The 27,865-nt window shown below is 37.0% G+C and overlaps 1 protein-coding gene across 12 annotated transcripts in view; it reads left to right on the top strand.

The window, feature by feature from the left end:
* The window catches only part of TCF4 (transcription factor 4), a 340,777-nt gene that overhangs the window by 2,006 nt on the left and 310,906 nt on the right, over positions 1-27,865 (top strand). For 7 of the 12 annotated variants that reach the window (XR_001363545.1, XM_005873610.2, XM_005873626.2 and 4 more), the window contains exons 1-2: positions 1,750-1,766; positions 2,452-2,524. Coding sequence is in view for 11 of the 12 variants with exons in the window: in XM_005873610.2 (XP_005873672.2) it covers positions 2,452-2,524 (73 nt within the window). In the remaining variant the exon portion in view is untranslated. Of the gene's footprint in view, positions 1-653; positions 746-1,749; positions 1,767-2,451; positions 2,525-27,865 lie in introns of those variants that run through there. The other 5 variants (XM_005873627.2, XM_005873628.2, XM_014545617.1 and 2 more) reach the window with 2 other exon arrangements.

Here is a 27,865-nt window from a genome sequence, read left to right as displayed (position 1 = left end):
ACCATCCTTTCTTTCACAAATGTGGGTGCTGGACAATTACAGGACCCGACCCTCCACTCTGCTCGCCACCCCCCCCCCTTCCTCCGACCCTGTCACCCCTCCCCCTTTGGCCGTGTTTTCACTCCAGAGACGCTCATCTTTAATTTCTTTATAGCTACTTTGAAATGCGGAGGGGAGTGGTGTGTGTGAGTGTGTGCGTGCGTGTGTGTGAGTGTGTGCGAGGGGGTGGGATGGAGGGTGGGGGGAAAGTTGAGACCGGATCGTTCTCAGTAGTTTCTCTTTTCTCTATGATCCATTCATTTCTCGCTCTACCTCCTGTTGCATAAAATGATGCGCTGAAGAGCGGCTCTTTTTTTTTTTTTTTTTTTACTTCCCGGATTTGGTTTTATAGTGGATGTTACCAGTTTTGATCGTCTCTTTGGAAATACAGTATCAATATCGCTTTTTTTTTTTTTTTTTTTGCTATTGCTGCCTATTCCATCTTTAAAAAAAACAAAACAAAACAACTCTCCCATCCCTCCCTCCTTTCCACCTTAATCCTACCCACCCCCACACCCTCACCCCCAATCCCCCCAGTCTCCAAAAATCCGATTGTGTTTTCTCCCAAGGATTGGGACTGGATTTTCTGATTGCGGTTATTTCCATGTTTCTAGGTTTGTGTGATTTTGCTAAAATGCATCACCAACAGCGAATGGCTGCCTTAGGGACGGACAAAGAGCTGAGTGATTTACTGGATTTCAGTGCGGTAAGAAAGAACGGTGGAAACTAACAACAGCTGTGAAAACAAAACAAAACAAAACAAAAAAACCCAAACACTGAGCTAGAAACCAATAGCAATCTACAGGACAGAAATAATTTTTAATTGGCTAAATCCTCAGTAAAATGAAGGTGTTTATGATAAGTTTCAACTACAATTTTTGGGTGTGATGAACGATTCAGGCTTTTTTTTTTTTTTCCAGAGTCTAATAACTTGCCTTGAATTCCGTACCCACAAATCCCCCAGAATAATTGAATCTCACCCCAATGGAAAGGAAAAACAGACACCCCTAAAATGGCAAATCACCCCTAAAACTTGGCCTTCAATGAACCCTGGAAGTACTAATACTTGGAGCACTACTCATTTTATTTATTTACTTATTTTTCCTGGAAATGGAAAAGAGAAAATAGGAGACCCCGTTGTCTCTTAAAGTTTTAAACTGATGATGCTTTGGATTAGTAGGACCTGTAGTTACCTAGTTACTTTTTCCCCCCTGGGATTCTGAACACTCATGTATATATCGAGCGTACATTCTTTAGAACCCTTTATACTGTTTTTATACATGTCATAGTTATGAGATCAGTACAAAGAAGAACTTACACACTTGTGGAGTTTTATAGCTTTACTTGGTCCTTCTCCATCCCTTTGCTTCCCTTTCCCAAACCAAGTCTCACTCATGTCAGGGGAATTGATTTTCAGTGGCAGATGAGTTTGGTGTAAGATGCATTTGCAAAGCAAAATGAAAAGAATCCACAAAACACATAAATAAAATCCAAACCACCTTGTAAGTGGGGCTCTTTCATGTTGCTGCTGCTACTGCTGCCGCTGCTGCCCCTGCTGCTGCTGCTGCTGCTGCTGCTGCTGCTGCTCTTCTAGACCTTCTTTTGGAGAAATGGCTTTCGGAAGTTTTGCCAGGAAACATAGCTCTAGCAGCTTCGTAGCCCCCTTTCTGCTTGCTGCACTTTCTCCATTCGTTCCTTTGCTTTTTGCAGGCTCTGACCCAGGGAAGGTGCGCATTGTCCACTAGATACGTGGAAGAAGAGGGAAACCAATTAGGGTCGAAATAAATGCTGGAGAGAAGAGGGAGTGAAAGAGAGAGTGAGAGTGAGTGTGTGTGTGTGTGTGTGTGTGTGTGTGTGTGTGTGTGAGAGAGAGAGAGAGAGAGAGAGAGAGAGAGAGAGAGAGTGTCTTGCTTCAAATTGCTCTCATGTTAGAGATGAAATGAGAATTTAGTGCAGGTGGCACTTTTATTTTTATTTGGGTTCACATATAACAGGCAAATCCTATACGGGCTGGAAATGGACATTGCCACGTTTATGGCCAAGGTTTTCATATAAAACAAACAACTTTTTTCTTCTCCTTTGTAAAACTAGTGTTTTCTAGAGAGGCTGCTGCCTTCCAAACTGAATCTTGATAACATTATGGGGACTGTGTTTGTTTAAAATGTGGTAGTACTGCCTAGTACTGGCAATCTAATGAACCTGAGGAAAAAGAAAGGAGTGGTAATGGGGGCGGAGGGGGTGATTGCCAATGTTGTGCCTGCTTTAGTTCTAAGTTGGATGGTGATGTATTTTACTAAGATGAGCCCTTAGCATAAACTCTAAGTTATATAGTGAGAGTATGAAAGATCTTTGATGAACTCTGAAGCAGCAAATGTCTTCTTTTCAACAGTAATATTTCTTTGTTTCTTTTAGATGTTTTCACCTCCTGTGAGCAGTGGGAAAAATGGACCAACTTCTTTGGCGAGTGGACATTTTACTGGCTCAAGTATGTAAATTCTTGTCTTAATGTGTAGTTAAATGTTCTTTGCTGTTTATTCACTCATTGTATATTTTTGGCTCTGTTGAAGTGTTCTGAAAAAGTCATTGAAATTTTAGTCTGTAATGATATGGTTATTTCATTATCCATCAGTGGTATAACTTACACAAAATGTCATCTTTTGCAAAATTAAAATTAGGCCCTTTTTTTTTAATCAAGGAAACTCTCAGAATTCCATTACTTAATTTAAAAGCAATTTTCTAATACAGTTATAATCAAACATGTGAAGATAAGGCCAATGTTAAAATGAGGGAAATAAATTAATGTTCCCTATTTGGAAATAGAGGGGGAAAATCTAACTTTCATAAAAAGGGAAAATCCCTTGTAAATAATATCAATTTTATTAGGTTCTATGTATAATTAACCCTTTTCAAGAAATGAGTCTGTAATTTTGCAGCTGAATGCTGTGTAGTAAACCATAACTGTAAATAGAAAGCCTCTTGCTAAGCTGAGAGCTAAATATTAATTCATTTATATTTAAAATATCCTTTCTGATGCTTTAGCTGTTTCTTTCCCCTATGTATCATGTGTGCAATGAATTTCTGCTATATTTAAAGTTGCAAATTGGGAAGAACCTCACATTTTCTAAACGAAAGGTCTTTGGGTGATGCTTAAAAAAGACGTTAGCGCTATTCACAAAGGAAACTGGGTGCGCATTGATTATCTGGCATCTAAGGAGGAGTTGTCATAGGGGACTCTCTGAAGGTCTCTTATTAAAAGTGAAAACTGAAAATATATTTAGTTAAAATGTATTTGTTATTTTGTCCACTGAATTTCATATCAAAAGGAGGCATACGTTGTTGCCTGCTATTCTTTAGGTTCAACGCTTAAATCCATTTCTGCTGGTTAAACAGCTGCAGTATTTTAGTTCTGGCAGTGGTACATAACAGTACATTAGACAGAGTGCTATTCTTAAGTCAGGCTGGTAAATGTTGACATTTTTTAGCTCTGAGATGCTAGTGGAATTGTCTGTTAACTATTGAATATAATTTCACATCGCTTAAATTTCATAGCAATGAGAAATCTGTTCACCTTTGTGATTTGTGTAATTGGTATATTTTTATAAAATGAATGGCTTATACAAGTTGCTCATTTCCAAGTAAACTACTTCTTCTTCTTCTGGCACTCATAAGTCTAAGGGAATTTTAGACTCTGTAACTTGATTTATAAAATATGAGATGCCTCCTATAGTTATATTTTATCTTTTGTTTTTTTTTTGGGGGTCCACTTTGATTAAAGTACTATTCTCCATAGGTTTGTGTTTTACTGCCCTGACCCTGTGAGAGCTGATTGCCTAGTACTGGCAATCTAATGAACCTGAGGAAAAAGAAGGGAGTGTTAATGGGACTTAATTTTTTTGTTTTAGTCTTATATCTTGGAGATCTCTGTATTCCTTATACAACTTTGAAGTAAAGGTGAACACAAGTGTCTCTTCTAGACAAATTAATTTTTTCATGTTAGACATTATCCAAACAGTAGCTAACTTTATCTCTGACAATACTTTTCTTCATCATATTACTTAAGAAAATGTGTATTTACTTTAAATCTAGAAGTAGATTATGTCAGAAAAGTACAGAGATAGACTGCTTTCAAAGTCAGTGCAAAATACTCTTTTGCACTTTGTGAAAATTGACACATTTGGAGTATCTTAAGTTATGTCAGTTTAGGTATGGCTTCATAAAGTCAGGTGAATCAGAAGCATGAAATTTCTGAGTTCACATATAGATAGAGTCCTTGCTATGATGTTTATTTTAAGTGTTTATAGGGAGTATAGGCTGGACAAATATGAATGTATATTAATACATTTTGGTAAGTGATAATATATTTAAACTTACACAGTTCTTAAGACAACTGTGTGTGTGTGTGTGTGTGTACACATATACATACAAGCATACATGAACTCAGACAGAGACTTCATCCTTAGTGTGATGTTATGGTATTTCTGATGAAGATGCTGTGATTATTTCAAGGTGTTAACTTTAAGTTACATTGTACCACAGGTGTAGTTTTCTGGCCCAAATGTTGACTTGTAAAGGTAAAAATGTGTGGCTCTTTTGTTTGGGGTACTGGATTGAAAATGCAAGGTATTCATCCAGTGCAGTATGATGGTGACTATAATATATGGGGTACAGATTGGAGTGTTGGTTTTTCTCATCTATTCAAGACATATTTGAACACAGGGCTATTAGTGAAGTAAATGGCTTATATTTCCACTCAATAAGAAATCATTTATCCACAAAGATAAAGTCTTTTTAAAGCATAATGAATTTAAAAAATCAGGAAAACTGGCCTTTAACTGGAAGGATGAATGAGGTAACTTTGGACAGAGAAATAATTTTCTAAATTTATTTCAGGTTCATTTCCATTGTCCTGAGTGATCTCAGATGTCACTTTCATGGGTAGCTTTGCAACTTGGGTCCAGGAAAAAATGATCCAAGCTATAAGTAAACTGTTCATATTTGAAAAACCAGCTATAGCTTTTCAGTGAGTCTTGGTCATATTTCATGCTTAAAGTTCCCAGTAGCTTTTGATTTCATTAATGTAGGATGCTCCATCGTGATTTGCAATGTGAGAATGAAAATAAAGTGTGGCCATATTCCCTTTAATCTTTCATTTCACAAACATGGTTTTTCCTACCACCTTAAGAAATGGGGAGGCTGCTAGGGAGAATGGAATGTAACCTGAGCTACAGCCTGACATTCCCAGGGAGCATTTTTCACATGAAAGGCTTTTGTCAACCCAGGAAAGGACCAGCAGTTTTTGTTTGATGTTTGCAGGTGTTCAGCAGAGAGCACTAAAACAATTCAGCCATGATAGTTCAGAGCTACGATGACCTTAACTGGGAGATTGGTGGTCTCTGGAATTATTTTTAAGAAATAGTTGTAACCCATATGGTAACTTATACAAAGAGGTTTAATATCCGTTATATCATTGATCTTATAACAAACTAAAAGTATCCACATGCCTGGATAATTGGAAAATTATTCTCATTAAAACGTAGGATGGCAAAGTTACCAAAAGAAAAAAAAATGCTCCTAGAGTCTATAATTTATTGGTTAACAAGGGCTTAATTTTCTAATATAACAAAGATACTGTTTATTTGGTTACTCTGAGTCTTTTATAAGCAAAAGATAAACATGCTAGCTTTAGGATCTTTTTAAAAAGTAGTTTTAAAGTTGGGCCATTAGGATTATCTATACTCCAGAACAACCCTAGTCACATCTGTTACATGTATTTACAGTTAGTCTGTGATGGATACTACATCTTCCTCCCTCAGTTTAAAAGTTGAGCTTTTTCTCCTGTAACTGTTTAGCTTTGCTTAGGTGTTCAGCATTTGTTAAAGATTGCCAAATCGATGGGTGTTTGGACAATTAAGAGCAGTAGTAAAATACACCACATCTCTGGCATGGCATTTTTTAAAGAGGAAAAACATTTCTTGATATTCATACAAGTTAGTTAGCCTTTATCCACATGACACCAAAACAACCCATCAATTTAGTGAATTCAGGGAGAAAAAAACAAATCCAGGGGGTAGTACTGTACCACAGAGAAAATTCAGTGGTCAGCATCCTGAATTGATTTCCACTAGTTTGAATTCAAGGTTATGGCATGAAGAAAAATTGGCCTCCCCTTAAAAGTGTTTGTTGAGTAGAGTTAAGTGTGTGTGTGTGTGTGTGTGTGTGTGTGTTTTAAAACAACCTTACTATTACAGTGCAAGTCATAATGGTTGCATGTTTTTTTTGTAAAGAGCAGAGTAATTTACTAGGTTAATAAGTAAAGTGGTATTAAACCCATTATGTTAGAATCATGGGATATAGGAGATAGAAACCGCTTAGCTTTATACAACCAAAGAAAACTGAGGCTCAAGTTAAGGAATTTCTGTGCCTTTATTTGCTGTTCTAAAAGAACACATTTTGATTTGCTAATTCTCTATGGCTCTGCAAATCCTTTATTGGAATAACATTGGTTTCACTACTGTGTTTTGCTGTAATTTGTATTGCATAATAGAGTATTAGGATTTATGTGTTGATATTTGTGCATACAAATGCTTCAGCCTGTGCATGCGACCTTTGAATACTTTCTAAGGTTTGGAACTGAATTTTGGATATTGATCATTCTCTTTAGCCCGAACTCCCCTGGGACTATTTGCAAGATGTTAAATTGAAAAATAGGGTGTGGAGGGTTACAACACTGACAAAATTAAAGTGCTTCTTAATACGCCAAGAGGTATGCTATGTCCCTTATATGTATTGTATTTTTAAAATTCCCACAAGAACTAAGTGAGATGCAAAGATTACAATGCTCATTTCATAGATGAGGAAACTGAGATTCAGAGATGTTAGACAACTTGCTCTCAAGGCAGCCTATAATGAATTAGGTTTAAAACCCAGGTTTGCCCAGCTCAATATCCTTTTCACACATGCATACACTGACAAACAAAGTTAGATATAGCTTACTTTTTCAAGATTATATAGGGATAATAATGCATTATTGAGGCTTGGCCTCACCCGATGATATGTTTATTGATTTTTAGAGAGATGAAGGGTGAGAGAGAGAGAAGGAGCGAGAGAGACAGACAGACACACAGAGAGAAATCAATGTGAGAGAGAAACATCGAACGGCTGCCTCCCTATGTCCCCTACCAGGGATCAAACCTGCAACCTAGGTATATGCCCTGACTATGAATCGAACTCGTAACCTTTTGGTGTATGGGATGATGTTCCAAAAAACTGAGCCACCAGCCAAGCTAGAGTAGATAAGCATTTTAAAAAACATATTTAAAAAAATGATATAAACTCAGGCCCATTATTTTTCCTGCATTAGTATCCAAATAAAAGCTAGCCTTCTAATTGATGTTGGATTTCACTGTGTCTTTGTATGTCTCACTATTGTTGTTATTACTATTGTTATTATTACAAGGAAAATATAGTAGATATTTTCAAAGTTGTGCTTTTATTCAACTGACAGTCTCCATAGGTGCCAGTGAAAATATTTTGTTTTCATTTATTTTTATGTACTGAAAGTTGAGGTAATGAAGCCTGCTCTGTTAATATCTAAAGAAATGAAGATTTTTTTGCCTTTCACTGTAAAAGAACTTTTGCAGTTCATTGTTAGATCTTTGAAACTTAATATCTAAGAACAATAATCCTAAATTCTATCAACATCTCTAAAATAAGCAGTATGGAAGTTTTGATATTCTTTTATCAGACACGTGCTTAAAATGTTGCATTTTCTAAATTCAGAAGGAAGAAGCAATACTCTATTTGACATGACTTAAGTAAATAAAGTGCATTAAACAAACGTGGGGATCCAAGATCTGTTGAGACTGAAATGCTTAACATTTTTGACAGCATCAGCAAATTATCTTTACCCTACTATTGTAATGAGGAAATCACTTAAATAACAGATGAGCAGCTAAGTCACATAAACATATATAATAGAACTATGTAATGAAAGTTTATGCTGTTAATTGCTCGAATCTGTCTTAAATGCTTAGAATCATGAAGCAGTAAAGACTGTCATATAAACAGTTTTGTTTTGAGCTTAAAATTATTTCTTTTTGCTTTCATCTGCTATGATAAACAAAGTAATTTTGTAAGCTTTACAGATCAAACATTTCCTCCTAATGGTAAACTATATTTTATATTGGAAGTTTGCAACCTCGTCCAAGGCACAGAGTTGAGTCCGGGGGGCCCCAGGCCTGTGATTTTCAACGTTTAGTATTATGATGCTATTTAGATCAGTTCCCATAAGCCAAGATAACAGATCTTAAGTTGCCTAATAAGGAACATGGTGTGTTTTAAACGTTCTTCAGTTTACAAGTCTTGAACCAAAGTGTTCTTGGGCAAACCTTTAGAATTTGTATCTATGTATTCAGTAAATCAGAACCTGCACAGACGTAGGATCAAAATTCAGCTAGGTAGAAACAGAAAAAAATTCCCTCTTTCCTTATTTTTTTTTTTTATGAGCTATTTTGTATGACCAGGTGTTCTTCCAAGTTAATTAGATAGTGCTAAGTATTAGAGAAAGTAAGGTACATAATAGGGTTTTTTTTTTAAAGGTTACTTTTGTTATGGTTTCTTATTACTCTGAATAAAATTTTTAAAATTGACCACCAAGTTTATAATACATTTTCAAAATCTGTGCTCACTTAGACTCAGCAATAAAATATGCACAGGAGTTTCAGGTGTATAGTTTTAAACCATATGACTCTTGATGTTTATGAGAGAGACATAAGAGAAGTAGCAATTTAATCTTTAAAGAAGAGTGGTAGCACTTCGCTGTAAGTAATATTTATATTTTATACCAGACTCATATATGAATAACAAAAGTGTTGAAAAGGTTGTCATGTTTATTTTCATTTCAAAAATAAATAAGGCCCGATTAATCAGCATATCAAATACCCAGGTGTGTTTAAAATCAGTTTATATGGATAAATTTCTGAGCTGTAAGAAAGTATTTTACTTAAATGTGCAGCTACACTATTGTTCAAGTGGATGCTTTTGTACTTTTGTGTGACAATTAACATTTAATGAATGACTTTCTAGACTGCCATTGGTGGTAATTACTATATGTAGTTTATTAACTGCAACTCATTGTTGGATGTGCCTGTATTGATTTGTTTTGCAAACAGCCTTTCACACATTCAACAGTATTTGTACATTACTTTTTAAAGACCCTTTTTATTTGCTGATGCTGATATTGCCTCTAAAAAGTTTAGCTTACAATTCCACATGTACTAGAATGTCTCTTTGATCAGTGATTTTAATTGAATTAAAACTTCATCTTTTCAGCTATAAAAATTTTGCACTTGGATACTCAGGGAATCCCAAAGAAACTACATAATATTGTTTTATTTTTCAGGTAAATAATTTATAAAACTTGAGATTTACAGGAGACTTTGAGATGCTCTGTTATTTCTTAGGTAAAGAGACAAGGATTGGGAGGGCTACATGTCTTTTGTCCAGATCATACAGTTGGTTATTTGGCCACAAAAGAACACAAATACAGATGTCCTGACCCACTGGTTAGGGGCCCCATGCTGCTTTTAATTAAGGTTTGGACTCAATCCGTTGGTACCAACTGTATATTTCTTAAGAAGAGGAAAACTTGTATAATCTACCATTTCTGAAAAAAATAATAAAAATTCAGTGAGAGATGGACATCGTAATCCGGCTCACTTGTCATCACGTGTTCTAATTTGGCTAAGGCAGTTGACGAATAACTGTTAAAATGTATTGTGTTATTAGAAATAACACAGTAAGACTCATGATTAAATATCAGGGCTGTAATTTAATCTCGGGGGTTCTGGTGCTGTTCATAAACCATTTGGCTTTTTCTGTAACAGATGACGTCAAAATACAGCTTGATTGAATTATGACCCTGGGTTCCAGGAGCACCTGCCTTTGCTTCTTTACTTCATGGCTTGTCAGCGTTTCCATTACAAACTTTTCTTCTGCTCTGACATTTTTAACTTCAAATAGTTAAACTGGACCAATGCTTGCCATATAAACTGTTAGCCCCCCTGGGAAAAGACTATTTTTCCAATAAAACAGAGAAGGTAGTGACAAAGCCCCATTACGGAATACCTTTTAGAATGTTCTTCCTTGCTTTAATCTTCCATTAATTTAAACATTCCCTTTTGGGGTACTTAGCTGAATTGCAAGGCATCTAAATGGAAGGATTTAATTTCAGATTTCTCAAGTTAAGTCTTAAATATAAGATATTTAGAGACTGCTAAACTGGGAAAAGAGCTTTAATGAAGGAGGATATTGAAATGATAGTTGTGGACACTAGGTTGGATATTGTGTAATATGCTGAAGTGCAAGACAGGAAAAACATGCAAATTTGGCGTACCTTGTCAGTCATTACTCTTATATCCACTTAAGATTAGTAAAACTTGATAATAGTTTAGAAAGGTATATTTATTTATATCACCACCTGGAGATTTCTGGCATAGGTTCAGTTTTGCCCCTCGGGTTTTAATATGTAGGCAATGGACATAGGATACTTTATCTACCTAGCTGGTTACCTATAGTTATTCTTATTGAGGGTGCATTTAATATATACAGGGTGTCCCCAAAGTATACATACTTTAACAGCTGATAGCTCAATTTTGAAAATGAAATGTATTTTAATAAACACTGATGTTATAATTATTCTAAGTGTGTGTATACATGTTTTGGGGACACCATATATTTTCAGTATATGCTGTGTTCAGATCCCTGTATTAGCAACTATACCACATAGAGGGCTTTGTGGGAGATAGGCCCTGCCCCAAGAGGGCATATATTCTGACAGGAAAAATAGAAAACCACATTTATAATTAATACTCAGTGTCCAGAAGACAATTGTCATTCATGTTGTGGGATTCTAGATAAATAAAAACTGTTTTCTTGTTGAGGGAAATTAATAGTGAAAGCCTTGTGGACAATTGATACTGATCCCTGAAGAGGAGGCGTGGGATTTTGACCTGGGGGTATTGGGACAGAGTGCTTGGGGTCAAGATCACTGCGAAGCAGGCACAGAGGAGGAGGCTCCGCAGCTCTGCGGTGACATCAACTCTGGTCCAGGCATCTGCAGTGACTTCCAGGCAAACATCTCTGTCTTGGATGCTTTTTTTTTTTTTTCTTTTCCGATTTTGGGATTTTTTTTTGGGGGGATGTTAGCGTTTATAATTCAGTTCCATCCAAAAATATATGTTTTTAATGGTAGTATCAGGATGGATATTGAAGTTTTTATGTTTCCAGTTTCAAACTCTTCCTATTATATCCTTCAGCAATGGAAATTTATTTGATTGACAGCAATAGCTACCTTGAAGAAAGTTATTTAACTGAGATCTGGAAATCTAGATTCTTTTGCATTGTTTATTGCTAAGTAGCTATTTGCTATTGACAAAGTGATAGAATCTCAAAGCCTGTATTTTAAAACTGAAAAAAGTTTGAAACTCTTCAGTGAACTTCAAGAGGGGTTTTATATAGTATTTTAAAAAATATTTTCAGTTTGCAAAAATATTCATCTTTATAATTTTTATTATCGCTGCCATCAACATTACCAATGCCACATCTTTTGATTCAAAAGCTTGCAGGGAAATGTGATAATTATTATTGCCAGGTAATACATTCAGAAATGCATTTAGAAAACATTTTGAAAGATATTGTGATCTTAGCCAAAACTTAATAATGTTTGTAAAAACATTATGAAGTGGTCAGATATATCTTTGGGTAAAATCTATCATACTTACATTACAAGTAGGAAAAAGATATATAATACCATCCTCTCCTCAGGTATTGGTGAATTCAAATTAAGATGTCTTTCTCTCTGTGACCTCCAAGTAGAGTAGCACATAGTCCCAGTTTCCACAGGATGCCAGAAATGCAACTGATGGGTGAAATTGGCTTAAGGAGAATTTATTAATGAATGATTGTGCTTGCTTCAGAGTATAAACAAAATGTTTATGACAAGGAATATTTTAGACCTATTTTTAAAAAATGTCAGTTACAAACCTGTGTATTCCCAAAACTTTTTCTTGACTTTCAGAAATAAGGGACTTATATTTGGATATTTTGCAACTCAGAATTTTTTAAACTCTGAAAAAAACAAATTTATCATCAAGTGGTAGTATTACAAGATTTAATATACAATTTTATACATAATTTAATTTTGTAATTTTGAAAAGAAAGACCAAACAATATCAATTTCAATTCTTGTTCCAATAATAATTGTTTGTTGTTTGCATTCTTGAATACCAGTGTCTGCTGCCTGGTGTCCCAAATCATTGAATGCTTTTCTGTTCTCTTGTGGGCACTCTGATTCTTCATCTAGTTGCTTTTAGCCACAAGGTTATTATTTTTTTTTGTTCCCTAATTTTCCCCTGATTTTCTTCATCTCTTCTTATTCTTCAGTTTATCTTTTCAGTCCATGTATAACTATGTATCTTTTACATGGTTGTACCTTTGCACTGTTCCTCTCCTTCAAGAATTCAACACTTTACTCCTGTGTGGTTTTGGTAGGTGAGAAATATTTTAGACAAGGTGAGGCTATTTCATAATTACTTCAATTAATTTTACTTTAAAAATTTCATTGTTGTTTAAGGCCTGGTTATTTAGAGGATGTTGAAATTTTCAGAAAAGTGAAAGGGATGAATGCATATCATCTTATTCTTTTTTTCCAGTGTGAATATAGTTCACTGGAGTAACAGTTGATTTATTAACAACTAGAGGCCCAGTGCACGAATTCGTGCGCGGGTGGGGTCCCTCGGCCTGGCTGGCCGATTGGGACCAATCGGGACCGGCCTGCTGGGGGGAGGGACAGCGGGAGGTTGGCCAGCTGCGGGAGGTTGGCTGTGGGAGTGCACTGACCACCCAGCCGGTGGTGGGGAGGGACCGCGGGAGCTTGGCTGTGGGTGTGCACTGACCACCAGGGGGCAGCTCCTGCATTGAGCGTCTGCCCCCTGGTGGTCAGTGCACAGTGCGTCATCATAGTGACCGGTCAACCGGTCGTTTAGTTGACTGGTCGTAAGGGTTGCTTAGGCTTTTATATTTATAGATTAGTAATTTTTATTTGATCATTTTTTTATTCATTCAATAAATGTTTTTTGGGAGCCAAGTCAAGTTACAGTGTTAGAAGCTATGGTGAGGAAAGGATGGTATTATATTCACCAATAACTGAGGAGAGGATGGTATTATATATCTTTTTCCTATTTGTGATGCAATCCTATATAATAAAAGGGTAATATGCAAATTGACCCTAACAGCAGAACACCCAGGACGACTGGTTGCTATGACATGCACTGACCACCAGGGGGGCAGATGCTCAACCCAGGAGCTGCCCCCTGGTGGTCAGTGCACTTCCACAGGGGGAGTGCCGCTCAGCCAGAAGCCGGCTCATGGCTGGCCAGTGTAGCGGCGGTGCTGGGAGCCTCTCCAGCTTCTGCGGCAGCACTAAGGATGTCTGACTGATGGCTTAGGCCTGCTCCCCCTGGGATCCTGGACTGTGAGAGGGCTCAGGCCGGGCTGAGGGGACTCCCCCCGCTCCCCACTGGGCCTCTAGTTATGATATAAAGAAAAAATTTCAACTTCACCATTGTAATGGAGCACGATGTTGCTGTTGTTAGGTAAAAGTCCTACAGTGATTCAATAGGAAAGTATTTTAGTTAGTGATGTGGAAATATAGAGTTAGATTTCTTTAAAAAATACATTTCAAATATAACTAAGTGCAGACTTCAGAAACAGAAATCCTAGAATCTGTGTACTTGTGTGCTTCTACATGAGTATAATTAAGGAAGGAGAATGGTTTCTAAGGGTTATAGAAGTTAGACCTGGAAGAGTATTGTTATGAATGTACAATCAGAGATTCTTTGGGAGGCATGACAACTAACTTCTGTTGGTCCTTCTGGAGCAGAAATTAAAATTTTGGACTTATAGATAGCATTCATATACTTCAGGAGCACTAGATACATACAGGAGTGGGTAAAAGTAGGTTTACAGCCGTGAGTATGTGAAACAGTTTATTCTTGTATTGTTATTTATTAATTATTGCACTATTATCCATAGGAACAACTGTAAACTTGCTTTTACCCACAACTGCATGCCTAACATTTTTATTCCCACACTTGAAGTTTTTATATTTATATTTATTTTTAAATATATACGGAGAAAAAGTATTTACTTTTAAAATTAATTATTTATTGAACCTCTCCCATGTGTCAGGACCATGTTAGGAGCTGGAAATAAAATGATGAGCAAGACACTTGTGTTCCTGTATGGATTAAATGTAGGAGACAGACACTAACTGAATCATCAACCAAAGAAATGTCAACGTCTACACTTGAGAGGTGTGTGGCATTAGATGCGTTAGGAGTAGGGATATCAGACCAAGCCCAGCAGTCAGGAGAGGCTTCCCTGGGACTTGTACACTCAGAATGATGTCTGGCAGATGGGGGCAGGGGGAGGGAAGTGGCTGGAGGCATGGGTTCCACTAAGAGAGAGAAGGTCATGGTTGGGAAGGGGCTCCAGCATGGTTTGAGCTGAGACTGGGAGGAGAGTAGGGGCCACGTTATGCAAGGCTGAGCAATGGGGAGTCTTTGCAGTGCACTGCCCATGAGATTGTGCTTGGGAACGCTGGCTGCAGCCTGGAACCCAGGCCTCAAGGGTAGTAGGTGTGGGTGGCCCAAACCAGTTATGAGGCTTCTGCACGAATCCAGGTGAGAGATGGGGTTGCTGGTCCTACAGTGTGGGTGGTGAAATTGGAGAATGAACTACAGACCCTATTTGAAACCTATAACTTTAGTCCACTGGGGAACATTTATCGTGGGCACTTGCTTTATTTTGTGCAGCTTCCTATAACTTTAATACTTTCAAATTTATTATGCTTTATACCTTATAACAGTAACGGAGACCTCACTCAGCTACCATGTGATATCCACTGCCTTTTTAGCAATCAAGCACCATAAAAGTGCTTTTTATTTTCTGAGAGAAGTGGTAGGTTTGGTTTATGCAAATCTGTTGTGAGAGGGTGCAGAGGTGGAAGTGGGAGACCAAGGGAAAGGGAACTTTTCTTTCTTATTTCATGGTCTTCAGTGATAATGCATCATGTCGGCTGCCTGTAGCTTATGTTCTTATTACCAGTAAACACGATGGTGTGGTTTGCCCTGTTGAATAGGATTCATTGAAAGCCTGTAGTCCCTTATCAGATGGCACATCCACAACAGGTTGCTGAGCTGCTTTGCTGGTGAACTTTAGGAGGGTGGTTTGATTCGTATGATAGTTTGAGATAAAACACTATTATTTGATTGTATTTTTTTGAGGTATTCCAGGAGGGAAAATTATCTGTTAACTATTGATTAGGAACAAAGTGAAGCTTCCCATATGTACACATCACAGCTAATATACTGCCTCCTTTCTAATGGTGGCCTCCCTCTTTCATTCTGACCATGTCATTCTTTTTATACCTCCCCCCAGCTCCATTTTTTCATTGATCTTATTGGTTACTATTGAGAGTCACCTCTCAAACCAGTATGTGTGTTAGTTCATTTTAGTTAGGAAAAATATTTCCATCCTTTGGTTATTTACTATTTAAGTTGAAGAAAATGTGTTGTTTTATATCTATCTATCCCTATACCTGTCCCTGTCCCAGTCCCTGTTCCTGTCCCTGTCCCTATCCCTACCCCTTTCCCTGTCCCTGTCTCTGTCCCTGTCCCTATCCCTGTCCCTGTCCCTCTTTCATCTGTCTATCTCATCTGTGCATAGGTCAGCTAGTTAGAGCAGTGATTTTCAACCTATTTCATTTCGTAGCACACATAAACTAGTTACTAAAATTCTGTGGCACACCAAAGTATATATTATATATTTTGCCAATCTGACAAAAAAAGATAGGTATAATTTTGATTCCTTTACACCGGATGGCTATTGTTGTGTTGGCTGTTGTCATGGTTTTATCTGACAATTGAAGGGAAAAGAGGTCAATGTCCCTGACTCAATGGTCAAGTATTGCATGTTTTAAAAATTCTTGTGGCACACTCGTTGAAAATCGCTGAGTTAGAGCATTGGAGGGGTGCTGTGGGTAGGGGTTGGATCCTGATATTTATGCCAGTTAGTACTTTGTGGCTCCAGGACCCTAGAGTTCTGTGTGTTCTTCATTAGAAGGGCGCTGAAAGGAGAGGCGTGGGACCATCTGCACTGAGCAGAGAGCTTCCTAAACCGTTGGCCTTGCTGCTGGTGAATTAGCAGGGTAATACTGATGCAAGTGGACAGCATTCACACGTGTTCCTGCCTCCTGGAGAATTCCTGCAGCATCTAGGCATGCATTAGCAACTCTGAGTTAAAAAATAAAAGGAAATGTAATTACTTTCCTTTTGGGGTGGGGAGGCACACAGTGTTTCAACAGTATCTGCAATGCTTTATCTTTTTTGGGGAAAAAGGAGAATGGTTGACAATTCTATGCTTGAAATATTTCACAATTAAAAAACAAAACAAAACACCACAAAAAAAAGTAACCAATCAAACAAAAACTCTTTCTCCAAATTGGTTTCCCCTCTGACCACAGTCCTCTTTGTTGCCCTCCTTCATAGCAAGAGTTTTATTAATTGTTGTTGATACTGGCTGTGTCTGTATCCCTTTATCCCATATGCTTTATATTTTAAGAATAACCAGCCAAATATTTCAAAGCACATTTTACCTTGTATTGTTTGACACCTATAACATTTTACATGTAACATGTATAAATTACGGAGCTTAATAAAGGAGTGAAGATGCGTGGACCTACTAGACAACTCGAGAACTAGAGCAATATCAGAGCCTTTGCCTCTCCTTGTGGGGTCTTTCCTTATCCACTTCCCCGCTCTTCCCTGCCAGAGGTAAATATTCTATTGTTTAAAGTCTTTGTATAGCATGTATATGCATCCTTAAACAATATGTTGTCTGGCTTTACTTGATGAGGGATCATAAAAATGGTGTCTTTCTTGTATTGCCTGTGCTACCTATTTTTTTTCACTCAGTATCATATGTTTAAGATTTCTTGTTGAATGTGGCCTTAGTTTATTTTTATTACTGGTGAATATGCCTCAATTTATCAATGCATTTTCCAGTTAGTAAACCTTTGAATTGATTCCCTTTTTTTTTCCTTGAATATCGCTTGATGCACACTTGTTGATATTTGTAGCATATATATCTGTGAGTAAAATGTAGAGTTATGTGAATGTTCAACATGACAAGATAGTGCCAAATTGTTTTTCAAAGTTTGTTACCAAGTTACGCTCCCATAGGCAGCATAAAAGATTACTATTGATGCATATAGTTGTCCACCTTTGATGTTATTAAATTTTTTAATTTGTATCAATCTAGTTGGTATAAGATTAAAATATATTTGGCTGTGGTGGTAATTTGCATTCCTCTGGTGAAACATCTCTTTATGTGTTTATTTATCCTCTGTTTGTTCTTCTGTCGAATCTCCCCTCCCTCTCAGTTTCTATTGAGTTGTTGTTTTTTTCTTATTGATTTCTAGGTGTTCTTGATATATTTTTGGGTAATGAGTCTTTCTGTCATGTTATTTTATGACCTGTCTTTGTACCCTCCTTTTCCTTTGCCAGTTTTGTGTCATAGTTGGAAAATCCATCTTTATGCCCAGGTCATAAAACTCTTGTATGCCCAGGAAGATGGGCAGGAAAAAGGAAAAGAAGCATAAAACTCTTGTATGCTTCTTCTAAAAAGGATTTCATAGTTTTGATTTCTACATTTAAGTTTTTAATACAGTTGGGACTGATTTTGTAGAGTGAGAAGAGGTCTGATTCTACGTTTCCATAAATGTTTTGATGCCCATTTGTTTTATAGTCATGTACTGAAAAGTCTATCCTTTTCGCAGGCATTGATGATGCTACTTCTGTAATAGTATACATTTCCGTATTTGTAAGGGTCTTTCATTCTGAGATCTTTAATTCTAATCTGATGGTCAGTTTGTCTACTCCTGCACGCCCCACACTGGGGATCGAGCCTGAAACCTGGGCATGTGCCCTGACCGGGAATCGAACCCTGACATCCTGGTTCATGGGTCAATGCTCAACCACTGAGCCACCCCACAAGGCGGGCTACTATTTTTGATATCTGGTAGACAAAGTCCTTCTTTTCCTTCTCTTGTCTTACATATACCCATTTTACTTTTGGCTATTTGGGGGCCTATGTTCTTCCATAGAAATTTTAAAATAAGCCTGTCAAAGTGTTTCATGAGCCTTTTATTGAAGTTGCATGGAAACCAGTGATTATTGGGGGGTGGGGGAGAATGAATACATTAATTTTTTTTAATGTAAACAATTTTTGCTTCTGTTTTTTCTTTATTTATTTTCTATCACTATTTATCCCCCCAAACTCTCTTCCACTTGCAACCACACCCCTCCACACCTTGTGAAATCACCACACTGTTATCTGTGTTAATGAGTTCTTTCTCTTTTATTTTTTCTCAATCCCTCCCCCCCAAAACCCGACCCCCCCCCAGAGCTGTCTGCCTGCTCTCTATGAGTCTGTTTCTATTTACTGCATCTTTATTAATTATTAATTCTACTCATGTATCTCTCCATTTCTTTAGGTTTTTCTTAACATCACAAAATAAAGTTTTATAATATTCTCCATGGCTTCTAAATATCTTTTGATAATTTATTCTTAAGTACCTTATTTTTTTCTTACTATTGTTAATGGTATTTTCTTATAAATTAACTATACAAATTGTTTGTTGCTGGTATATATAAATGCGGTTGATTTTTGTATATTGATTTTTATATTCAGCTATGTTGCTAAACTATTAATTCCAAAAGTGCCTTTGTGCTTTCTTCAGAGTTTTCTATATAGGTAGTCATATCTTGTGCAAATAATGACATTTCTGTTGTTTTTATTTTGAAACGTCTATACCTGGCCTACCTTCCCCTCCTTTTTCTTACTGCACTATTTAATACCTCAAGCACATAGTTGTTAAACAGAAACAACAATAGTGGGTATCCTTGTCTCTTTCCTGATTTTCACTGTTGATGTTGATGATGATAGATACCATTAAGGACCTTTACTTCTATATTTTTTTTCTAAGAGTTTTATCATGAATGATATTGAGTTATATAAAATACTTTCCATATATATTTAAATTATGATTTTTAAAAATCTCCTTTACTCTGTTAACGCTATCAGTGATATTTATATTTTTCCCTGTGTAAACTCCCTTTGCATTTTGGGGATAAAGCTAATGTGATTATGATGTATTTTTATCACTCTTTAAAAAAATAATACCTTGGGCTCTTTTCTAATATTTTCTTTAGTATGTTGCATCTATTTTTGTAAATAAGATTGGTATATAATATTTCTTCTCCTACTGTCCTTGTCTGGGTTTGGCCACACGGTTATACTGACCTGTAAATGAATAGGGGAATATTTCCACTCTGTTCTCTCTGGAAGAATCTGTATAAGGTAGAAACAATCTGTTCATTGAAACTAGGTAAATCATGTTCCTGTAACTATCAGGACCTGGTGTGAGAAAATTTTACCACTGATAGAATTTTTAAAGCATTGAGAATGAGAATTTCACTTTCCCCCCAAATAATTTTAAAATTGTATATATAATTCTATTTTATATCAGTTTTTAAATTAATTGCCATAAAGTTCGTAGTATTCCCTTATTAGCTTTTTAATCTCCACTGACTCTATAATTAAGTTGTATTCTTCAATGCTGATTTTATTTGCATTTTCCTTGATTAAGATCACTAGAAGTTTTTCTCATTTATTAATCATTTCAAAAGGAATCAATTTTTGGCTTTGTGGATTATTTTTATGTGTGTTTGTTTTCTACATTATTTCTTTTTTTGAAAAAATATATTTTATTGATTTTTTTACAGAGAGGAAGGGAGAGGGATAGAGAGTTAGAAACATCGATGAGAGAGAAACATCGATCAACTGCCTCCTGCACACCCCGCACTGGGGATGTGCCCGAAACCAAGGTACATGCCCTTGACTGGAATTGAACCTGGGACCCTTGAGTCCACAGGCTGATGCTCTATCCACTGAGCCAAACCGGTTAGGGCTCTACATTATTTCTAATCTTTATTATTGCCTGGTTTCTCTTTGCTTTGGGCTTAATAATTTTTTCTAACTTCTCAAGTTGACCACTTAATTAGTTAAGTTGTCATTATTTTTTTTTCCAAATGTAAGAACTTAAGGCAATAAAATGCCTTCATTGCGCTGCTGTCACTGTGTTCTATAGGTTTTAATATGTAACATATTCATTATATTTTATTTGTAAGTATTTAAAAATTCCCAATATGATTTCATCTTTGACCCTTGCAATATTATTGGTACCTTAGAAATTTTACCAATGAATGTCATTTATTCTTTTATTAGTGACTTTTAATGTTATTAATTTGTTGTCAGAGAACTATTCTGTATGACAATAGTTCTTTGGTTCTTGTGAGACTTCTTTATTGTCAGTTTTAATTAATCAGTTTTTGTAAATGTCCCATTGTGTGCTTGAGAAGAATGTATATGTCTAGAAGGATCTATATGTGTCCAGAAATTTAAGCTTGTTAATTGTGCCTTACAATCATCTATACCTGTAGTAATGGTTGTTTATTTGAGGGGTGAGGGGTCTGACATATTTGTCATTGAGATAAATAGATTAAAATAATCCTCTCTGCTTGTGACTTTGCAAACGTTTCCCTGTGTTTTGGCTTTATACATGTTGAAATTGTATGCATTTGAGTTTTGAATTACTAGATCTTTCTTGTTAATTGAACCCTTCATCCACTTTGTATGTGGTCACGTTCTTTCTGCTGTATGTCTTAAAGTCTGTGTTTTTTCCCCCCTGTTACTAGTATAGTTATCCCATTTTCTTTTGGCTAATATTTGTCTAGTCTATCTATTTTTTGAACTTTTATTTTCAGTCCATTCATGGTGTTGTGCTTTAGGTGTGCCAACTGCAGCTGGATTTTTGTTTTAATCTAATCAGGTAATATGAAATTATTTAAATCAATTTACATATTTTGTACTTCAGTTTAGGCCAGTTATATCGACTACAATGGTGCCTCTTGGAATTGTGCAGTATGGTAGCTTTGATAACTGCCATCAAAATTCTTGATTTCCATTGTATTGCTTTTTATACACTTTTTTCTTTCCTGTCATTCCTTTAAATAAATTAAGGTTTTGTTTGTTTCTTATTTCATTTTCTACTACCATTGTTTGGAATTTATTTCTGTTCTTTTAGTGGTTACCTTTGAGATTCTGTTATGCATTGTTATCTGACAAAGTCTAAAGATTTTCTATAGTCTTAACTCTCCTTTGAACCAATTTTAAGGTCAGGAAATACTGTTTCTTAAATTAATCTCATTCCTACTTAGAATATTTTAGTTTTGAGCTTGAAAATATTTTCTTCAAATTAGATATGATTATTTTATAGACAGTGTTTAGATTTATAGTTTACTAATTTCTTTGCTCAACACTTTCTGACATCTTAGCCTTTCTTTATAGGATCATTTTTGTATTTGGTGAAGTATACCCTTTAGAAGTGTTTAGGTATAGGGATGTTCAAGGTCAACTTTTGTATTTTTGTTTATCCAAAATGTCCTGATATTCTTCAAAGTTAATTTTGCAGGGCACACAATTCCAGGTTGACGTTTGTTTTTCCTCATTATCCTGATGATTTTATTCTACTATCTTCTGAATTCCATTATGGCTCATGAGAAGTCTGCTGTCAATCTAATTGCCATTCCTTCCTAGGATATCTGTCTTTCACCCTGATTTCTCATTTTCTTTTTGATGTTTTGCAATATTATTTCATTAAATCAGCAACTTAAAAATATGTAAATTTTTATTGATTTCAGAGAGGAAAAGAGAGGGAGAGATAGAAACATTGATTGGCTGCCTCTTGCATGCCCCCTTCTGGGAGTCCAGCCGGAAACCCGGACTAGTACTCTGACTGAGAATCAAATCATGATCTTCTGGTTCATAGGTCAATGCTCAACCATTGAGCCAAGCCAGTTGGCAAATCAACAACTTTTTGAATAAAATGTTCAGTTTTATTGGAAACTCTATGCATCTGACTTCTCCATACCACATTTTTCTAGTGTCCGTCCCCGGCCCCCCCCCCCCCCTCCCCTGCCGACCAGCTCTTTTTTTGCTGGCTGCTCTTCTTTTGCCTGAATTGTAAATATTGGATTCCCTTGGGGATTTTACCTGGGCTTCTTTATAATGCCTTAATCTGGAATCAGATTGGATTGGTTATCATCCAGTTACTAGCAGTATGACCTTGTTTCCTTATTGTTGGGATAATTAATGCTTGCCGTGTACTTAAACCTGTGTCTTAACACGTGGTAGGCAGTCAGTGCATGTCTATTGTTATTTTCATACGTATTTTCTTCCTAAGCAATCTTGTCTGTTTCCGAGATAACAGCTTTTATATATATTGCACTAATTTGTGCCTTCCAGTGTTAGTTTGTAGAGCTATTTATCTTTTATATTCAATTTCTTTCTCTGCTTCCAAAACAGCCAGAGTGAGGTGTGTGTTTTTTTAAGATGTCAAACAGAACACTTCATCTTCCAACTTCAGTGTTTTGTTTTGTTTTGTTTTTTCACAATTAGAAACACATTTAGTATTATAGAATAACTAGAACTGCTGTGCACGCCTTAACATATTTTAGATCTTGGACTTTGTCAATTTTTTCCTTGATTCGGGACCTTTGCACATGCTCTGGAGCACCTATCCCTTAACTCTCTGCTGGCTAACTCCATTCAGAGCTCACCTGAAATGCCCTTTATCCAGAAAGGCTTTCTTTGATCTCCTAATCTAAGTTAAAACTTTTGTTAATTCAGTAAATACTGGATTTATTTAATAAATAATTCAATAAGCTTATAGATGTATTTTGATTTGAATCTACTGATTAAGAGGGATGATAGACCATGTTCATTTAAAGTTTAGTCATAGTCTTGTTATTGGAAGCTACTAAACTTCTTTCCTGTTGTGTTCATTTATTGGATCGTCAAGGTCATATACATTTCTTATGCTCACATTATATTTCTTTTGCATTTTCACATACATTTTGCATGTACAATTTATTACCAGATAAATGTCATCCCAAATCAGGGATTTGGGAACTCACACTCACCGAGTACCACATGCCAGGCACTCTTATGTCACTATCTTATATAATGCCCAGGTCATTTGCAACTCACTAAAGAGGAAACTGACTCAGAGAATCCCCTGACTTGTCCAAGGCCATAGAGGTAGAGTAGGGGCTCCCTCAGCCTAGCCTGCACCCTCTCCAATCCGGGACCCCTTGGGGGTTGTCCGACTGCCTCTCGCAATCCAAAACCACTGGCTCCTAACTGCTCACCTGCCTGCCTGCCTGCCTGATCGCCACTAACCACCTCTGCCTGCCTGCCTGATTGCACCTAACTGCTCCCCTGCTGGCCTGATTGCCCCTAACCGCCTCTGCCTTTGCCCCACACCCAGGACCTAGGATTCCCTCCTCCAGCTGGCTGCAGGCACCCTGGACCCGGGCCAGCTTCACCCAGGCAGGCTGCAGCCACAGGGGACCGTGGGTGGGCGGCTTCGCCTAGGCCGCAGCCCCAGGCGCCTGGGAGGTGGGCAGTTGGCTTCTCCCTTTTTTTTTTGCCCGGGACCGCGGGGCGGGCGGCTTCTCCCTCTCCTGGCTGCAGCTGGCGCCTGGGACCACAGGGCAGGTGGCTTCTCCCTCTTTCAGGCCACAGCCACCGCCGCTGGTGCCCCCAGGACCGCGGGCAGGTGGCTTCGTCCTGGCCTGGCTTTGTCAGGAAGGATGTTCCGATGGTTGTCCGGAAGACATCCGGTTTAATTATCATACTACCCTCTTATTAGTATAGATATACATCTGTAATTTAATGTTTTAGAAAAAATTTAATTAGTACAACTAGGCCTGGATTTTATACTAGTAGATATTATTCTTAGGAGAAAACTAAGTTTCCTGTGTTTTTTTTAAAATATTTTTTAATTGATTTTAGAGAGGAAGGGAGAGGGAGAGAGAGTTAGAAACATCAGTGATGATAGAGAATTACCGATCAGCCGCCTACTGCATGCCCCACAGTGGGGATCGAGCCGGCAACCCGAGCACATGCCCCTGACCAGAATTGAACCTGGGACCCTACAGTCCGCAGGCTGATGCTGCATCCACTGAGCCAAACCGGCCAGGGCTCGTGGTTTTTTTTTAAAAGTTAATTTTTTACAAAGGAAAGTATTAACGGTATATATTCTGTTAGTATTTAGTTATGCCAAAAATCAAGAAAGTGGAACTGAAATTTGGGAAGTGTCATTGGGTGAGTTGGATTCTTTGGGCCAAAACGGTACATGGAAAAGGGACTGTGCGAGTGCCGGTGAATTAACTTCTCTGTCCAGAGCTTCCCCAGTGCCTTCCATGGCTCTTGCCCTCATACTAAACATTTTGTTTATTGTAGGGCATTTTGTTTGAATATTCATTTTGGTGTTTTGATTTTATAAAGCTTCAATTTAAAAGAACTCATGCCCATATTTAGTATGAATTTTACCTCTTACATGTATATAGCATCTGAAAAAAACCCTTTCCTTAAAGGAAGAAATAATTTTCTCTACTAAAGACCCAAAGAATAAACCCATGTTTCTGAAACTAGAATGAAAGACTAGAGCAGGGGTTGGTAAAGTTTTTCTGTAAGGAACCAGATAATAAACATTTTCAACTTTGTGGGCCATACACTTTGTTACAAGGACTAAACTCTGCTGTTGTAGAATGAAAGCAGCTGTAGACAACAAGTAAACGGAAGACCATGACTGCATTCCAGTACAACTTTATTTACAAGAACAGGCAGCAGCTGGATGTTGCTGGGTGTGGGGAGGTCATAGCTTGCAACTCCTCTGTCTAGACCAGTGGTTCTCAACCTTGGCTGCACATTAGAATCACCTGGGAATCTTTTTAAAATCCTGATTTCTGGGCCTCATCCTCCGGAAATTCTGTTTCTTTGTTATGGGGTGGGGCCACAACATTAGTAACAAAGAAACAGAATTTCAGGAGGATGAGGCCCAGAAATCAGGATTTTAAAAAGATACCCAGGTGATTCTAATGTGCAGCTAAGGTTGAGAACTACTGGTCTAGAAATACATATTCTCCAGATGAGTGATGGCGAACCTATGACACGCGTGTCACCTCTGACTCATTTTTTTTGGTTGATTTTTCTTTGTTAAATGGCATTTAAATATATAAAATAAATATCAAAAATATAAATCTTTGTTTTACTATGGTTGCAAATATCAAAAAATTTCTATATGTGACACAGCACCAGAGTTAAGTTAGGGTTTTTCAAAATGCTGACACGCAGAGCTCAAAAGGTTCGCCATTACTGCTCTAGACTCTAGTCTTATAAGGCCTGGCCTGTGGGCTGGATGTTCCCCACCCTTGTTCTAGGACAGTGGTTCTCAACCTTCCTAATGCCGCAACCCTTTAATACAGTTCCTCATGTTGTGGTGACCCCCAATTTCATTGTTACAAATTGAACATAATTAAAGCATAGTGATTAATCACAAAAACAATATGTAATTATATATGTGTTTTCCAATGGTCTTAGACGACCCCTGTGAAAGGGTCGTTCGACCCCCAAAGGGGTCGCGACCCACAGGTTGAGAACCGCTGCTCTAGACCTTTGTGTAAGAAAAGATGGGCTTCTCCTCCAACTTCTTCATTATTGGCTCTGTGATCTGGGACAACTCACTTTAAATCTCAAAGAGTGAGTTTATAATTTTGAAAAGTGGAACAGTCATACATTTTCTTTTCTGGGTGGTATTTATTTTCTTTATATTTTTCTATACATTTAATACACATAATATAATAGTGAGCATGTCTTTTGTACACAAAGCAAACTATTTAAAAATTGAAACACGAGCTAAAAGTGGAAAGTTGTGAGGAAAGCATGTATGTGAAAGAATTTTGTGAACAGTAGAATCAGATTATTTGTGGAATCAGGGTGAATATAAATAGGTCAATAATAAGTATTAGGTATGAAGATCGTTATGGGCAAACATTGTTTCTTGTGAATTTTGTGTCATATAGTACCTAATTAGATAAAGCCAATAATTGATTCTTTTATAGCATTTTATTTATACATTCACTTATCAATTAATTTAGTAAATGTACCAAGCCTTTGCTATATGGGAAGGACTATGTTGAATGCTTGAGATAGTAAAAATGGTGAGAAATAACATAGTTTTTTATTTGAGGGGCTCATCTCACACTCAAGGAGATGAACATTTACATAGAACGCTGTTATGTGTGCTGATTTCTCCATTAGAGGGCCACGTATCAGGCACCACTAGGAAATCAAAATCCTTGGAGTAGCAGTAAGTGCCAAAGGGACCTTCACAGGGATTGGATATCAGTTGGGCCTTGAGGGATGAGTGGGAAATCTTTAGACAGAAAATTGAAGGACAGTTTGAGCTGAAAGAAAAGTACAGTATATGCAATTGTGAACTTTGGAAATCACAGGTAGTTCTCTAAGATTAGAAATGGAATAATGTGAGCAAGTGGGGATATGATGCCCAAAGTTGGGCCAGGGCCAAGGCCAGGGCCAGGGCCAGGGTGTGCAAGTCAGGGAATTTGAACATTTTTGGAACCATAGAATACTTTGGGAATCTGATGAAAGATGTGACACTTTTCCATAAGAAAATTCATATAAAATGAAGATTCAATATTTTGCATACAATTTTGTAAATAGGGATCTAGAGATCACTCGGTGAACATTACAGACTTTCTATGTGCCTCCTTTCTTGAAAAATAAAGGGAATTAGTATACATTAGTATAGATGGTTCCCAACTTACGATGTTTCGACTTACGATTTTTTGAATTTACAGTGGCACAAAAGCAATATGCATCCAGTAGAAACCATAATTGAATTTTGAATTTTAATCTTTTCCTGAGCTAGTGATAATGCAGTATGATAGTCTCTCTTGCTGCTGGATAGTGACAGCGAGCCCCAGCTCAGGTCAGGCAGCCATCACCATTGGGAGGGTAAACAACAGATACTCTGTGGTCTACTATGTTGCCAGTATTGTTTGGATATTGTATTCTGAGCATGTTTAAGGTAGGCTAGGTAAAACTATGATGTTTGGTAAATTAGGTGTGTTAAATGCATTTTACACTTATGATATTTTTAATTTAAGATGAGTATATTAGTAAGTAATCCCATCTGTATTCAAATGCTTCATGGTGATGCTTGATGCAAATATTCTTGATAAGTAAAGTTTTTTGCTTCATTTATTTAAGGGTCTGGAAGTATATGAGATTGTGCCAAAATCTTTTATGTTTGTGCCTTTCTTAAAGAGATCATTAAAGCAAAGTCAGAGAAGTCTTCTTATTGACCAATATCCACACATCTTAGTCACCTAACTGCTGAAGAAATTATAGCTTTGGATAGTTTCCTCTTCTCTAAAATGATACTACTCATAGGGCCTACCTTATAGAGTTGTGAAGATCAAATGAACCCATCCAAATACAGCACTTAGCCTAAGGTTTACACATAGTAAAAGCTCACAAAATGTTAGCAACTAACACTGTTAGTAGAGTTGAGGAAAATCTGTGATTCCATTTATGTACTTTCCTACATGGAGTGCTCACAAATACTTGAATTTCTTTATTGAACATGTCAATAGTTTTGTGTTTCTTGCTGCATAAACATCTCTGTGGGCCCATCATGGGTCATTTCTTTGGGAATAAAACTTACTTAACTGAAATACCTTTCACAGCACTGGTTCAGCTCTTCTCAGGGATGGGT

The sequence above is a fragment of the Myotis brandtii genome, unplaced genomic scaffold (assembly GCF_000412655.1).
Source record: "Myotis brandtii unplaced genomic scaffold, ASM41265v1 scaffold416, whole genome shotgun sequence".
Taxonomy (NCBI): domain Eukaryota; kingdom Metazoa; phylum Chordata; class Mammalia; order Chiroptera; family Vespertilionidae; genus Myotis; species Myotis brandtii.
Note: the sequence above shows the minus strand (reverse complement) of the source record. Positions and strands in the feature narration are given on the sequence as shown.